This window comes from Chamaea fasciata, unplaced genomic scaffold (genome assembly GCF_029207755.1).
Source record: "Chamaea fasciata isolate MVZ Bird 193981 ecotype frontalis unplaced genomic scaffold, bChaFas1.0.hap1 SCAF_10, whole genome shotgun sequence".
Classification (NCBI taxonomy): domain Eukaryota; kingdom Metazoa; phylum Chordata; class Aves; order Passeriformes; family Sylviidae; genus Chamaea; species Chamaea fasciata.
In genome coordinates this window covers 23,688,047-23,701,619 of record NW_027094095.1, presented here as the reverse complement: position 1 = coordinate 23,701,619, position 13,573 = coordinate 23,688,047, and the positions used below count along the sequence as shown (strand labels likewise).

At 43.9% G+C, this 13,573-nt stretch overlaps 1 protein-coding gene across 4 annotated transcripts in view; it reads right to left on the bottom strand.

The window, feature by feature from the left end:
* The window catches only part of MAST2 (microtubule associated serine/threonine kinase 2), a 186,292-nt gene that overhangs the window by 6,603 nt on the left and 166,116 nt on the right, over positions 1–13,573 (bottom strand). For all 4 annotated transcript variants that reach the window (XM_066192741.1, XM_066192742.1, XM_066192743.1 and 1 more), the window contains 8 exons: positions 11,514–11,623; positions 9,352–9,506; positions 7,894–8,198; positions 5,058–5,273; positions 3,098–3,324; positions 1,484–1,606; positions 614–750; positions 184–371 (listed from right to left, as the gene is read on the bottom strand). In XM_066192741.1, coding sequence (XP_066048838.1) covers positions 184–371; positions 614–750; positions 1,484–1,606; positions 3,098–3,324; positions 5,058–5,273; positions 7,894–8,198; positions 9,352–9,506; positions 11,514–11,623 — 1,461 coding nt within the window. The remainder of the gene's footprint in view (positions 1–183; positions 372–613; positions 751–1,483; positions 1,607–3,097; positions 3,325–5,057; positions 5,274–7,893; positions 8,199–9,351; positions 9,507–11,513; positions 11,624–13,573) is intronic.

Genomic DNA, 13,573 nt, shown 5'->3' with positions numbered 1-13,573 from the left:
AACACATCCATCCTTAAGGTAATCGACATCATCATTTGCTTCACAAAGAGACCTACTACCTGCTGCTGTGTATTTTATTTCCAAAACTAATCAATCAGCAAAAGTCTCCTCCAATACTTTCTTTTCTTGTCTGACTGGATTTTTTGGCTAGGTTTTGTTTTGTTTCATGTCTCTGTTTTTTACCTGAGTGTACAGACTCTGGAGTGGATCTGTAGCTCTGGGTTGGTGACCGAGGAGACAGGTTGTGAGTTGGAGAGCCAGGCACACTTTCTCCAGATGACAGAGATCGGTTCAGGGATGATAAACTCCGGCTGGTGTGAAGCAGCGATGCTTGTTTAGTGATCTTCCTCAACAGAGAACTCTTCTTCTTACTGGGGAAGAGTATTCAAAAGGTGTTTACAAGCCCAAATGATTTATTTATCTTTACTTGCATATTTCAGTCAATTTTGTGCCACAGTAAAAGAGAAAAAGAAAAAAAAGGAAGAAAAGAAGAACTAAAGGACATACCTGCTGATATACATTACCTGCAAATGGATTTGACAAGATCTCTCTAAAGATCTCTTACATTATCTGGGTTACCCTTTAATTTTAACAGAGAAATATCAAAACAAACCTTTCCTGACCATCCTTTGTTTTGCTCTTCTTGTTCCTACGAGCCATCTTGGATTTGTAGCTGGCTTTTCGAGCTGGACCAACTTTGATGGATGTGTTCTCAAATGGTGTGGTGGAGATGGACACTTTATTTCCGCTCTGTCAGACACAAGACAAAGAGACATTGCTTAAAACATGGTTATTTGAAGCAGATCTGCAGGCAAAGCAGGTAGGCTGCTAGTTTATTGCTGCCTGCCATTTTGTAATCCTTTGTCAAACTCCATTTTTCCCCTCAGCATTTCCACCTATCATTTATTAAGGAATTGTCGAGAGAGAGCCCTCGTTAGTCAGGCTTTCACAAATGATTAGCTCAGACCCCAGCTGGTAGGTAAAGCTTCCCAGAGCAGGCAGAACACAGCATCTGACCTCTCCCATTGAGATCCCAAATGACTCAATTTAATACTTGTAATACTTAGAAACTTGAACAAAGTGATATTCTGTCACCAATCCTATTCCCAGTGCTCTGACTGATGGCAGATGTGAGCATATCAGGCATCTATCATGATGAATCTGCAACACAGAGCATGGTTTGTCTCACTCATGTTAAAAAAATAATAATCCTGACTGCTCCTCTGTTTGCAATCCCAAAGACTTCTGTCTCTTGGAACAGTCCAGAAGTCTGGTTTGGTTTTTTTGTCTGTAAACAGATTCTGCTCAGAGAGGTATCAAACACAAGTCATTTAACTGGATAATTTCCACACCAACCAGTACAAAGCTGCTCTTAAATACCACCAGGTGCTGTGTGCACACTTGTATTTCAGACAATGCCAATTACACACATTTTAAACAAGCTGCTCATGTTTTCCAAAATGTAACAGTGCTGCTCCCCTACCTTCAGAATCAGCTCCACCACTTCGGTGTGCACCAGCCCGTGGACCGGCTCCCCGTTGACGTGGGTGATCAGATCCCCTTCCCGCAGACCCGCCTCGTTCGCCGGACCCCCTTCCTCCACGTGCTGCCAACAACAAGGGGTGACTGGTTTGAGAAGGGGAACGTGCAAGACCACTGGCCCAGATGGGACTCAAAGCCCATCCGTGTCACCGCCTGCCTCAGCTGCTTCAGAGAAGGGTGAAAGAAATCACCCCAGGCACACCCAAGCACAAAACTCTGCGCTCCTCCACTCCTCCCCAGCATCCCGCCAGTCTTATCCCGATCCAAGGCAGCCAGGAGGGTTAAGCTGATCAAGAGAACAGCTCTGCCCAAAGCAAAAGGCTTAACACACATCCAAAAATTTTACAGCACTCAGGAATGTTACACAGATGCTCTTGATTTCCAGATAAATATTCAGTCTTTCTCAATTTCTTTGCCATCCCAAATCCAGCATCCTTCCATGTACATGGTGGAACCAAGGTGGCCAACAGACTTTTTAGGACGACTTTGCCATGTGTTTAAGGTGCATATATTGCATCTCATCCCAAACAGAGCTTCTTTTTCCACTTTCCATCCTTTATTAATCTATCCAACACCAGACTTTTCCTCCACGAACACACTGCCTTTCCCCTGTCCCTGGTCAGGAATGTAAGCCTCCTTCACCATGAGGAGAGAGATGTGCAGGGGAATGCACATCTCTCCCTCTAGCCAGGAAAGATTCCAAATGAGTATGTTGGTAAACTCAGCATTGCTCAAGAAAAGCAAGAGAGGGGCAAGGCAAAAATTCAGTTTCAGATTATTTCTCTCAGAATGAGTGTTAAATAAGGACCAGAGAGTGTGAAGTCCATATTATCTACAGAACACAGAAGTGCAAGGAAAAGAACGAATCACCTTTACCCTGACTGCATCCTCCCTATCTACACAATCCTAACAACACTGCTTCAGGGAATGGATCATTCCTAGAAGTCATCTACACTAACACAAAAGGAACACAGAGATCAAGTACCAGCAGTAGTGGGAAGGAAGTGATACAGTCATGGAAACCAGACCTTTTAGCACAGCTCACAACAACTAAGCCAAGAGCTAAATCCCATGGCAGTCAGCATAGCAGCAGTGATGCTTTAAGGCTTGTAATCAATTCCAAGCGACTGCTTGGAAAACCCCAACAGACTGAACTGATCAGAAGCAGGTTATAATCACTAACACAAGTCTGAATAAATTAGCTATAATGGGCCCTCATGCAACAACCCCAATAAAGAGAAAGAGGGTATGTACAGAGAAACATGCATTAAAGGATGTGCTGCAGGTGAAGGAAGGTGGACACATGTAACCAGGGAAAAAAGAAGGAAAGAAAGGTTGCTGTGGTTCTGTGATGGGCTTGAAAACTACAAGAAAACCCAAAGTGCTGTTATTTATTTATTTATAAAGGCTTCCCCCCACCCTAAAAAGGTAACTTCGGGCGTGATTAAGGAGAGAGAAAACAAAGTGGCAAAACACAATTTCTAAAGCTGATCCCCACAGCCCTAGACACATTTGTGGCCCCGAGGGTCCTGTTTCCAGAGCAGCAGAGACCTACCCAGACCATGTGATGCACAGTGTAGATATCACTGTCACCCATATAGACGCGAATGGCGCGCAGAGTGAAACCGTATTTCTTTCCAGCCCGATGGATGATGATTGGTGGTTTCAGGTTTGCGATAGCAGGAGAAAAGTCGCGGCTGGGTGAGGAGTCCCTCGAAGATGGGTTGGAGGAGAGAGAATGAGGTGACATTGGACTGGCCAATGGAGAGCACGTGTGGTGATCTACAGTGATGACACAAAGGTGGGCAAAAATTAGGAAAACAGGCCTCCGAAAGAGAGAAAATTCGTGTTAAAAAACAGCTACAAAACTGTATTTTCCGATGGTCTTGAAGCTGGTGGCCTTCACCAGAGCTGGGTCGGTCTGCAGCTCCAACTAATTCATGCTTTGTAATACAAATAGCGATTTCCAAAAAGGCACATTTGGAAGTGTACATTTAGTGCACTGCTCATACAGAATTACGGCTGGAGCACAGTGTTTTCTACTTCCCAGGATTTACAACCCATCACGAGCATTTGCTCTAGGCACAATCCCGCAACACCCCATTTCCAGGTTATCATGTATTATCCTCCTCCAAAAGATCAGATGCCTCTAGATCTTGGTGCAAGTTACACACTGGTGCTGAGATAAATCCAAATAAGTTAGTATTAACACAAAAGGAATGAGTAGGTGATCAGCCAACAACTATGTCTAGGCAGTTTTGGTAGTGTTTTATTTTCAGAGGCAAAATTATTTAACCCTAAAATATTAGCTACTGCAGGGACTTTGCTACTGAAAAGCAGCACCACAAGTGTACTTTTGAGTGAGTTTCCCAAATGAACAGCCATGGGCTGGGCTGTCAGATAAACTACCTGACTGCTTGCTGGTGCAACCTCCACTTTTTAAAGTACAAAGCAAATACAGAACTCTCATTTTAAAGTGAAGCTGGTCAACATCAGTAAAATAAATCCAAAGAACAGAATACTAAACGCAGCTGTAGAAGGTAATCTCTATTCCATTAAGAAACACCTGCTGAATCGCCCAGCACATATTTACCTGGCAGATGAGAGCAGCTCTGGAGAAACCTTTGCTGGGTGATTAAATACACATTTTAGAGGTTTTCATGAGGGAGTTCATAGTTCAAAAAAAGCAACCAATGCCCAAAGCACAAGAATTGTGATGCGCATCACCACGAGGCTGCCAAGAGCAGGTGCATTCCTGCCTCCAGCTCACTGCTGGGAGGAACAGGTGGGCATTGCTCATGGCCCAGCGGCATTCCCTGCTCCCATCTAGGCAGGAGCAGGCACAGCCCTGGAAATACAGCATGGTCTTATCCTCTGGAAAGGGACAAAACCCCTGTGGGGAGAAACTCCTTCTGCTGAACTAGTCTGTTACTGCTCAGTATGGCTGAGCTGCTCTCTAGGAGTTATCACCTGGCACTGGGAACTGTAAGGTCTGGTTTAGCTTGTAGACAGAGCTGGGCCAAGAAAGAGAGCAGTTCAGCATTGACTTAGGTTCTTGAGCACTCAATCTCAACCAAGTTATTTGGAGTTTCTGAAACTTTCCTGTGCATAAATGCACCAGACACATTTCATTCCCAAACAGCGCTGTAGTTAGTGCGTGACCCCAAAACCAGCACCTTGAGGGTTAAAATCATTCTGTGTCTCTGTACCTCCTTGCTGCACCATTGTCTAGAGACCAGCTAGGAGTCAATTTAAACAAAACCAGGGGAAGAACAGGGCCCAGCTGCCATTTGCAGAAGCTGCAGTCAGACCACACGCACAACGCTCCTGTCTGTGGCACAGCAGTGTTCATCAGCCTGCGAGCAGGAAATATTAAACCGATTGTAAAAGTTAGCTCACTCCCCTCCTGCCAGCCAAGGCATTATTCCAGGGGAGCGAAGGGGGAGGATCTGCCTGCAGACCTTTTGTTTAGTGCTTGCAGATTCTGACAATGCCTCACTCAAGGCATTTCTTACCTGAGGGAATCAGGAGAGACAAGGCAGTAGCAGATGCTGATTTAATCACTTTATTGACAGGTCTCGAGGTACGTTTCTCCCCTGATTCCCCAGAGAGCAACCTGTGTCGTGCCCGCCGCACTGCCAAATCGCTGATGGCTTTTGGAGTGGTAAAGTCTGGGCCTTCATTGCTATTACTGCGAGCTCGTGGATCAGAGAAATCTGCAGTGCTCCCAGCTACAGTTTAAATTAAAACAGATTAGAACCACAGGGAATTCCTAACAGTCTATTCCCCTACAGGCAAAATACATTAAATCAAAGTCATGTTTACATGAAGTCCAAGAGTAAATTTTCCTAAGAAGAAACCCTAGGGCTTGAATTTTTATTTACAGAAATGGTGTTATTCTGAACACAGAAAATTAGCAGCTTCTGTTCTGTGGAAAAGCTCACTAATGAAATCACATTGCTCAGTGGCAGTTCCATGAATCCTAAAGCTGTGGTGCACTTCTGCACACCATTTCAATGGGATCGTTCACAGACAAAAACAGGTTTATAGAAAGTGCTGCATTTTTACAACCAGCAGGAACTGTCAATCTTTAAGTTAAAACCGTCTGTAATAGAAGAGTCAGGTTCTACTCGAGTTGCACATAAAAAATCCACTTTAAGAGAATACTAAGGTACTCAAGTCAGGGAAAGTAAAAATATGGATTGCAAAGACAACCTTAATTTGGCCCCTTCTGTGCACCATTGCAATTTAGTCTTGAATTACTTAATCTGCTATAATTATATATAAAATTCAAAGTAATCTTGAAGATCAGACCAGGCATGTAACAACAGCAGATGCTGGGGTTTGGGGGTCCTGTACTCAAGGCCAGTGCCTCGGTCCCCCATGTGATACCTTAAAGGGGCACTGTGAAAATACAGTAATTAGAATTTACAAGGTGCTTAGAAATGAAACTGGTGAGCATCACAGCAACTCCACAAGGGAAATTAATCATTCTGTCTTCAAAAGCAAATTTTAAGCAGCATGCAATAAATAAAGCCTAAGGGCCACATTTTGAACAATGAGGACAGAACAAAACATTGATCATCGTTATTTAAGTGGGCAGCACTGCTCCGCATACTAAGTGAAGCAGGAAGCATCATGAAAATAAAAATTCAAAGCACCATTCCCATAGACCTCAGGACCAGATGCCTGTTCAACATTTAAGAGCCACAGAGTTTCAAATCAGGCTCCCAGACAATGAGGAACCCAGACTCAGAGGCTGCATGGGAAAAGGTGCCATATAAATTAGAGGGGCACTCTGAGACAGTGACAGGAATTAAACTCCTTTCAAGCCTCTGATTTGGGGACACTGAAGCACTGGTATCCCTGGATTCCATGCACTAGATCAAAGACTGCTCTAATGTATTGAGCTCAGGGGAACAGGCTGCCCAGGAGAACTTCATTTTTGCCAACCTCACATTGCAGATACTCGAATTAGCAATGGAAGGCCATTTTTAATAGCATGTTTAGCATGAAACTGAGAACTCAAGGTTTCACTTATGGCACCTATGCCAAGCCAAGTATGAGGCAGCTTCCTTCCTTCACTCTTGCACCTTTTCTGTACATGATGGCAGCACCAGGTCTCTTCAGGGAGCATGGGCAATAAAGGGGAAAGGGACAATTTTGAAGGAATTTCATAGACTGAATTGCAGAAGAGGAATAATAAGATGTAGGAATCTTTGGCTTTACTCTGGAGGCAAAATTCCTCTCAGGCATTTCCACCTTCTGTTATCACTCCCCCATCACATCTTCCCGGTGCCCTCCACCTTGTCCATTCTTGTTGCCATTCTGACTGCTTCCTCAGTATCCCTTTCCTCTCCATTCTCAATGCATCACAATTGCTTTGCCTGCTTGCTCCCAGTTTCTCCCAGCAACTTGTTCCTTATTTCCTTACCCAGTTAGTCCTTGTTATTCAACCCTACAATCTAGTCCTTCCCCTAATTATACCTTCTTTCTCAAATTTTCTTTAGCCAACCTTCATTTCAACTTCCTCTCTTTCTTCCATTGTTCCAAACTTCCTTTATGTTCCCCTCCTTACTACTTCCCAGCAGTTCCCAGCTCTGGCCTCCTCTGTTCTCAGGAACAGGCAGCTTCACCCCCTTGTCTCTCCAATGCCCTGAAAGGGGCAGGAGCTGGGAATACTCCAGCACTCAGAGCTCAGTCCTGCACTGCAGCAGCCCAGGGCACCAGCATAGGAAGGTTCAGCTCAGCCCAGAGCTGGAGAAAAACCCCAGGACAGTCAAAGTTGCTGAGAAATCAAATACTGACTTCTAAGAGCCACTCTACTAAATTTAGGCTGCACTTTTCTAAGACTACAACTGGATGAATTTTGGCATATTTGGCTGTTAAAATAAATACCATGTCCCTGACAAAAGCCCCATTTTCCCCACGATAATTCAAGTTTCTCCAAACTCTTGGGATGAGCAAAACCACAGGAAGCAGGGATCGGTTGGTATGGCTGACACCCACGTTCTCCAGCTCCAACTCAGCAGCGATCTGTTCTGATTAATGCTTAAATTAATGCTGTCTCAGGTAGGCACCCAGTGGTTGTAAGTAGGCATAGATCACGTGAATCTCAAGCATGTGAAGATCTAAATCAATTTGAAGTGACGGGACTGAAATCTAAGATACAATTTTTGAGGAGATGAAACCACTGGCATTATTTCAAAGGCAAGCACATCCACAAAATTCCACTAAAATATCTACTTAGCGTGAGGCAGTGACACCCCCTGACACCCAAAGCCAGTTTTACAGAGTTAACCTCTGCAAGGTAACTTGGGGGACCAGGACACCCCCACACCACGCACGTACCTGTGAGCGCTGAGGCGCTGCCGGTGGCCGTGGAGGGAGTGGTGGCTCCAGCATCCCCTTCCAGCTGCAGCTCGTGCTCCACAGGCTGCTCTGGAATGGGCACGGGCAGCCCCTCCCGCGCCTGCACCGTGGACAGGAGCATCCCCTCGGGCTGGGGCCGTTTGAGGGCAGCCCCCTCGTCCTCGGCCGAGATGGCGAAGCGCGGCATGTCCAGGAGCCCCGAGCAGCGGCGCCGCACCGTCAGTGGCGGGCTGGAGTCGCTCTCCGTGTGCGAGGACTCGGACATGGACAGGCGCTTGCGCAGGCTGAGGGCAGAACCCAGACAAGGCCCCAGGTGAGTCAGGGAGGGATGAACGTGGAAGGGTGAAAATAGGGCACAGACCCAACCCGCATGTGCCTAGAGCCAATTTAAGGTGAAGTTGGGTGGTCAAGCCACAATACTGGGAGTTAAAACAACAAAGGCTTGGGGCATCACCTGAGTTTAGATTTCCAATTCACAGAATCACAAGGTTGGAAGAGACCTCCAAGATCATCAAGTCCAACCCAACCCTAACCTCAACACAGAATCGCTAGATTGGAAGAGACCTCCAAGATCATCAAGTCCAATTGTTAAGCTTATAGGAAAGGAAGGGATAAACCCGACAAAAAGTACAGCACAATGAACATGTTATTAAATACTATTAAAAAAAATCACGACTGCAGAATGCAAATCATCGTCCATGCTCCTTTTGGAATTAGTTGAATTTTTCTTTCAAAGTTGCTCTAAGTTGGCAGCCAGGAAGGCCTAGTGCAAAATGAAGCATGCCTCAGTTATGAGTGCAATCTGTAAAACATTTTTAAGGGAGTCAGGCAGACTAGGTAAGAGCCACGTTTTATGCTCTTTCTAATGCCAAACATTAGTGTAAAAGTTTTACAGGGGTTGCACAAAATGAGAGACACCCCTTTTACAAGGTAAATTTTCAGTAATGCCAGAAACATGGCAGGTATCCAAATTCTGGGTAGTCATATATTTTACTGACTTTTTTATTAGAACACAAGATTTTTTGGGCATATTCTGAACTTTTGAAACTTTGAACTTTCGAAACTTTGAACTTTCCTAACAATTCCTCTACTTTGTAACAAAAGGTCAAAGTCTGGCAACACCAGAATTTGCATTAATTTAAGAAAAAAACTGATGTGGGTACATCTCTGACGTAACATAAGAAATCTGCCCTTAAGGTTAGAATATCTTTAAATTCATTAAAAGTATTTGCTGCAAATTTAGATGTTAGTACTTAACTAGATACATTTAAGGACCGTACAGCTTCTACACATTCACTTCTAGCTATTCAATCTGGGCGTCTCCTGTGGAAACAGAACACACCAAGCTCTCCTCATCTAACACTGGTCATAGAAAGTTTTGTCTGGTCTTTCTTAGCTGCTGTGGGAAAACAGAAGACTCAGTGGCACAGGACTCACATTTCAGGAGAGCCAATAACCCAGCTGCGGTCCCGGCTCTTCAAGCCCCCCAGGCTGTCGAGCCGATCGTCCTTCTCCTCACTCAGGCTCCGCTTGGTTGGTGGTGGAGTCTTCCTCTCCTCGTGGATGGAAAGTCGTTCCATGCTGCTGTACACCTGCATGCAGCAAAAGATCCTTCTGTGCAGGGAAAACCAACCCATGGGGCCTTCTCGGAGCAAGGGGGAAAATCTCCTCTTGGAATTTCCCCCTGAAAGCGTGAACTTGGTAATGTTCTTTGACCAAATAACACAGTGCAGGTGTGACATGCTCAAGGTGTGCCAGGGAGGAAAGGAAAAAGGCCCAGCTTCAGAAACACTAAAATGCTTTTCTACAACAATGCCTCTCCTTTGAAAACACAACAGAAATACTGACAAACTTCTTGAAATGACTTTGATTTTTGGTTTTAATGATGCTCAAATCTAAGAGGAGCTATTGCTAAAGACAGTTGCACAACTCTTGAGGGCTGGCATCTGGATCTCAAAATCTTACTACACAAATTCACTTCAGCGATAGGCATCATGCTCATGACCCCATTTCATTATCATCAGTCTATCAGCATTGCCCCAAGCCTATTTCAGAACAAAAAAGTCCTGCCCTCCTCAAGGAATCTACTATAATGCTGACAGCTTAATGAAAGTGCCTTTCTTGGTTTTACAGCCGTCTTTAAATAATTAAATGATTAAGCAAAAAAATCCATCCTTTTAAAACTACACTTGACTGTGGACCTAATTTACATAAGAAGAGATTAATGAAAATAATGTTATTAAAAATTCAGAGCATCAACAAGATAACTATTAATAAATCATATGGCTGAATTGTCAGACAAGAATTTCAAAATATAATGAGCCTTTTATGCCTCCCACATTACAAATGCTGTATAATTTTCCAGGTCTTAAAATAAATTCATTAAAAGTGAACTTTCTCTCTTTGTGGCAAAAACATTGAACCCTAAAGAAAAGCTTCAGTCTAACAAATGAGTAATCCTCATGGTGAGAAAAGGCAGAGAAAAGAAACTCTTACGTACTCATGAGAACTTTTTCAAAACACCAAGAAATCCTCAGGTCCAATTTTAAACATACTTTTAGTGATGCAAATCAGGAGCAACTCCATAAAATTAAGAGTAACTGTTATTTAAACCACTGTAGCCTGGCTGAGGACAAAGAACAAACTGGTCCTTAAAACTGACTTCAGCAGTGGAAAACCGGAGGAAGTGATGTAAAAAACCAAAGCACCTTTCAGAGCTCCGAAGTAGAATTCCTACTCCCATCTCACTAAGAAGGAAATACAATTCATAAAGTGGCTGCCACAGAACAGCACTTCTTCTCCCTTCTGCCCCCCTCAAAACATATTATACTTCATCAGAAAGAACAATGTAGTCCTTTCCTTCTAGATACGCATTTGAAAATACCAGAGGTTTTATGTTTTGTAGAACTCAGGTCATTCTTGCTGCTTTCCTCTGGACTCCCTTTTACTGGTTCATGCTCATTTTCAAGAACATTACCCAGTACAGACCAGAATACCCCAACGATGGCCTTCTTACTGGTAAGCCCAGTATGGAAAATTACTGCTCCAATAATTTGGCACATACAACTCATGAAGGACTATGTGCAGAGACCTTTCTCTTTGAAATTGTCACCTTGCCTTTTGCTCCTCAGGCTGTATTTGAGACAATGGCTGATGTAAACTTCACTGATATTCTTACCCCTTTTATTTTAGACCCTTATTCCAAATGTCAGAATCCATTTTCATCCCAAAACTATCTTGTCACCTGTGGAAGGTCCTTTCAGAATGACACTGCTCAAAGCAAGTAAGTTTTGGATATTCCCTCTGCCAGCATCCAGCTCATTAGTAAAAACATCAAACTGCATCAGATGCAGAAGAGACCTACACAATGCCCTGCATATTGGTGAAACATTAAGAAACATAAAATGTCATTCTCACCTTCTAACAGGCCACAAACTACCACAGAATAAACAACTCATGCATTCATTTCTCTCCTCAGTGATTACCACACACCATGAGACCCCACAGATAATCCACATGATTAAAATCTGCCCATATGAAACAAAGAAACCATGTTCCTCTCTAGATTGTTTTCTTTCAACAAACTAGCATGTCCCTACCTTGCTGAACCTGGGTGAGCAGGAGGAAAACTGCCGAATTTCCACGTGATCATCATCATTAGTGTCCTCCTCTTCTTCTGAATCCAGGTGCTGGTATCGCTCTGAACGGGCTGGGAACAGGACATGGCACTTGCATCAGTGTGGGATGTTGGAACTCACACCTCAAGCATTACTGGTCTGCTTAAAGAACTTCGAATGTTTATACACCATGCAGGGTATTTCCCCTTAATACTGAAACATACCCAGCCAGTTTTGCTCATCCCGTGCAATTGCCAGTGAAGAATATCTCCTCGGCACTGAATTTATCTTATCCTGTCAGCTGTATTCCATACTGGAAGCAGCTGATACTCAAAAGGTGTCTAATCCTGCAGACCCCTCATGGTAGGGATATTTCTTCCCTACAGCAAACAATCACGTGGAAGGAAACACAGAAACAATTTCCTGACTTTCCAATAAACAGCTTTTTGATTGTACAAAGTCTGTCCTGCATACATACATGCCTACTTAAAAAAATAAAAATATTTACCCCAAAAGAAAATCTCTTTTCCCTCCTGCAACTAGGAAAAGGATTAGATTTTGTGAAAGAAAATAGGCAAGCAGCCAATATGCAAAGCTATTTTTAATGCAGAAATGTCTTCCAAAGAGATTTCGTGCTTTGAGATTTGCAGCACTGGATTTCTAAGCCAGACACACTGGATTTTGTGGGGTGGGCACTAATAAGTTTGGCTACAGAAAGCTGATAACTACACTGAGCCAAATTTGCTGCACCACATCAGCCAGAAGGCTACTTTTATAAATTCTAACATTTTCTGCATTAGGGTTTATAACAGCAGTGCCAACTCCTATCAGTGCCTATGTGAGATATTTCCTGACCTGAGAATTCCAGCCTTTATAAAGGACCACATCAAGATCACCCTGATACCGAGTGTGCCAGGGTATGTGGGGAGTTTCCCATAATTCTGACTTGACAGCCCCAGTGGTTTTGCTTTTATCCACCAGGATCTGCTCGTGGCTGCTGCACGAGCCTCTGCCAGTGGCTGACCCAACTCAGTGACCCAAGTTCCCACATCCTGTAGGCCCAGCTAGTGGTGAGAACACCCCACCACATCAGTTTCTCCATGTATGTTGTACCTCAACACATGATTAAACCCCACCTCTGCCCCCTCTGCACAGCTTGACTCCAACTGCTCTTTGCAGCAACCACATAGAGATTTCTCAATCCATCTCTCTCTCCCAATCCTAACACTCCAAACAAGCCCCAGCCTAAAAGCCCCTTCAACAAACTGGAAGAGCACTATCTAAATGGAATCACTGCTTGTGCAGTGTGAGAGCCAAGGGGCTGGAGGCAGCTGCTCTCTCCCTCCTTTCACTCTCAGCAAAGCACAGGAGCAGAGCAAAAATGTGCTTCGCACAGATTCAACCAGTCCCATGGCCCCAAGATGGGAGAGATTCCATTGATGTAGAGCAGAAATTTCCATATCTCAGGGACCTGAAACAGCCAGCATCCCATTCTGCAGCTGGAGAGGGGAAAGACCTCACCCTGACCAAGCCCTTTCCACCTGCTCAGCTCCTCCAAGTCAAATGAGAAAAGTTAGGGAGCAGAGGCTCTGGGAACTGAGATCTCTCCATCCCTCCTGTGACGCTCCTCCCTTCTCTCCCAAGAGAACTGACACTGTCTGGTGCTTATCTTAAAATACCAGGAATCTTACATAGCACTGATACCATGGCAGTTCCCAGACATTTATACACACCAGACAGACACTTCCTATCTCATTAGAGTTAGTAATACTAAAATTAAGTGATACACTTGCAGCATTGAAAATAATAATAATTTTAAAAATAATTCAAATTACTAAGAATCTCTTAAAAACTTTCCCCACATACTTGTCTTCAAGGTCTAGGGTTTGTTTTGTTTTTTTTTTAAAAACATTTATTGGCTGAAAACAGTCACTAGGGAAAGTTCACATTGCTCAAACACTCAAGGAATTTGGATTTACCAAATGCTTTGGAAGAAGTTTAATGAACCCAGCATGACAATGGCAGCACCTCTCACTGCAGTC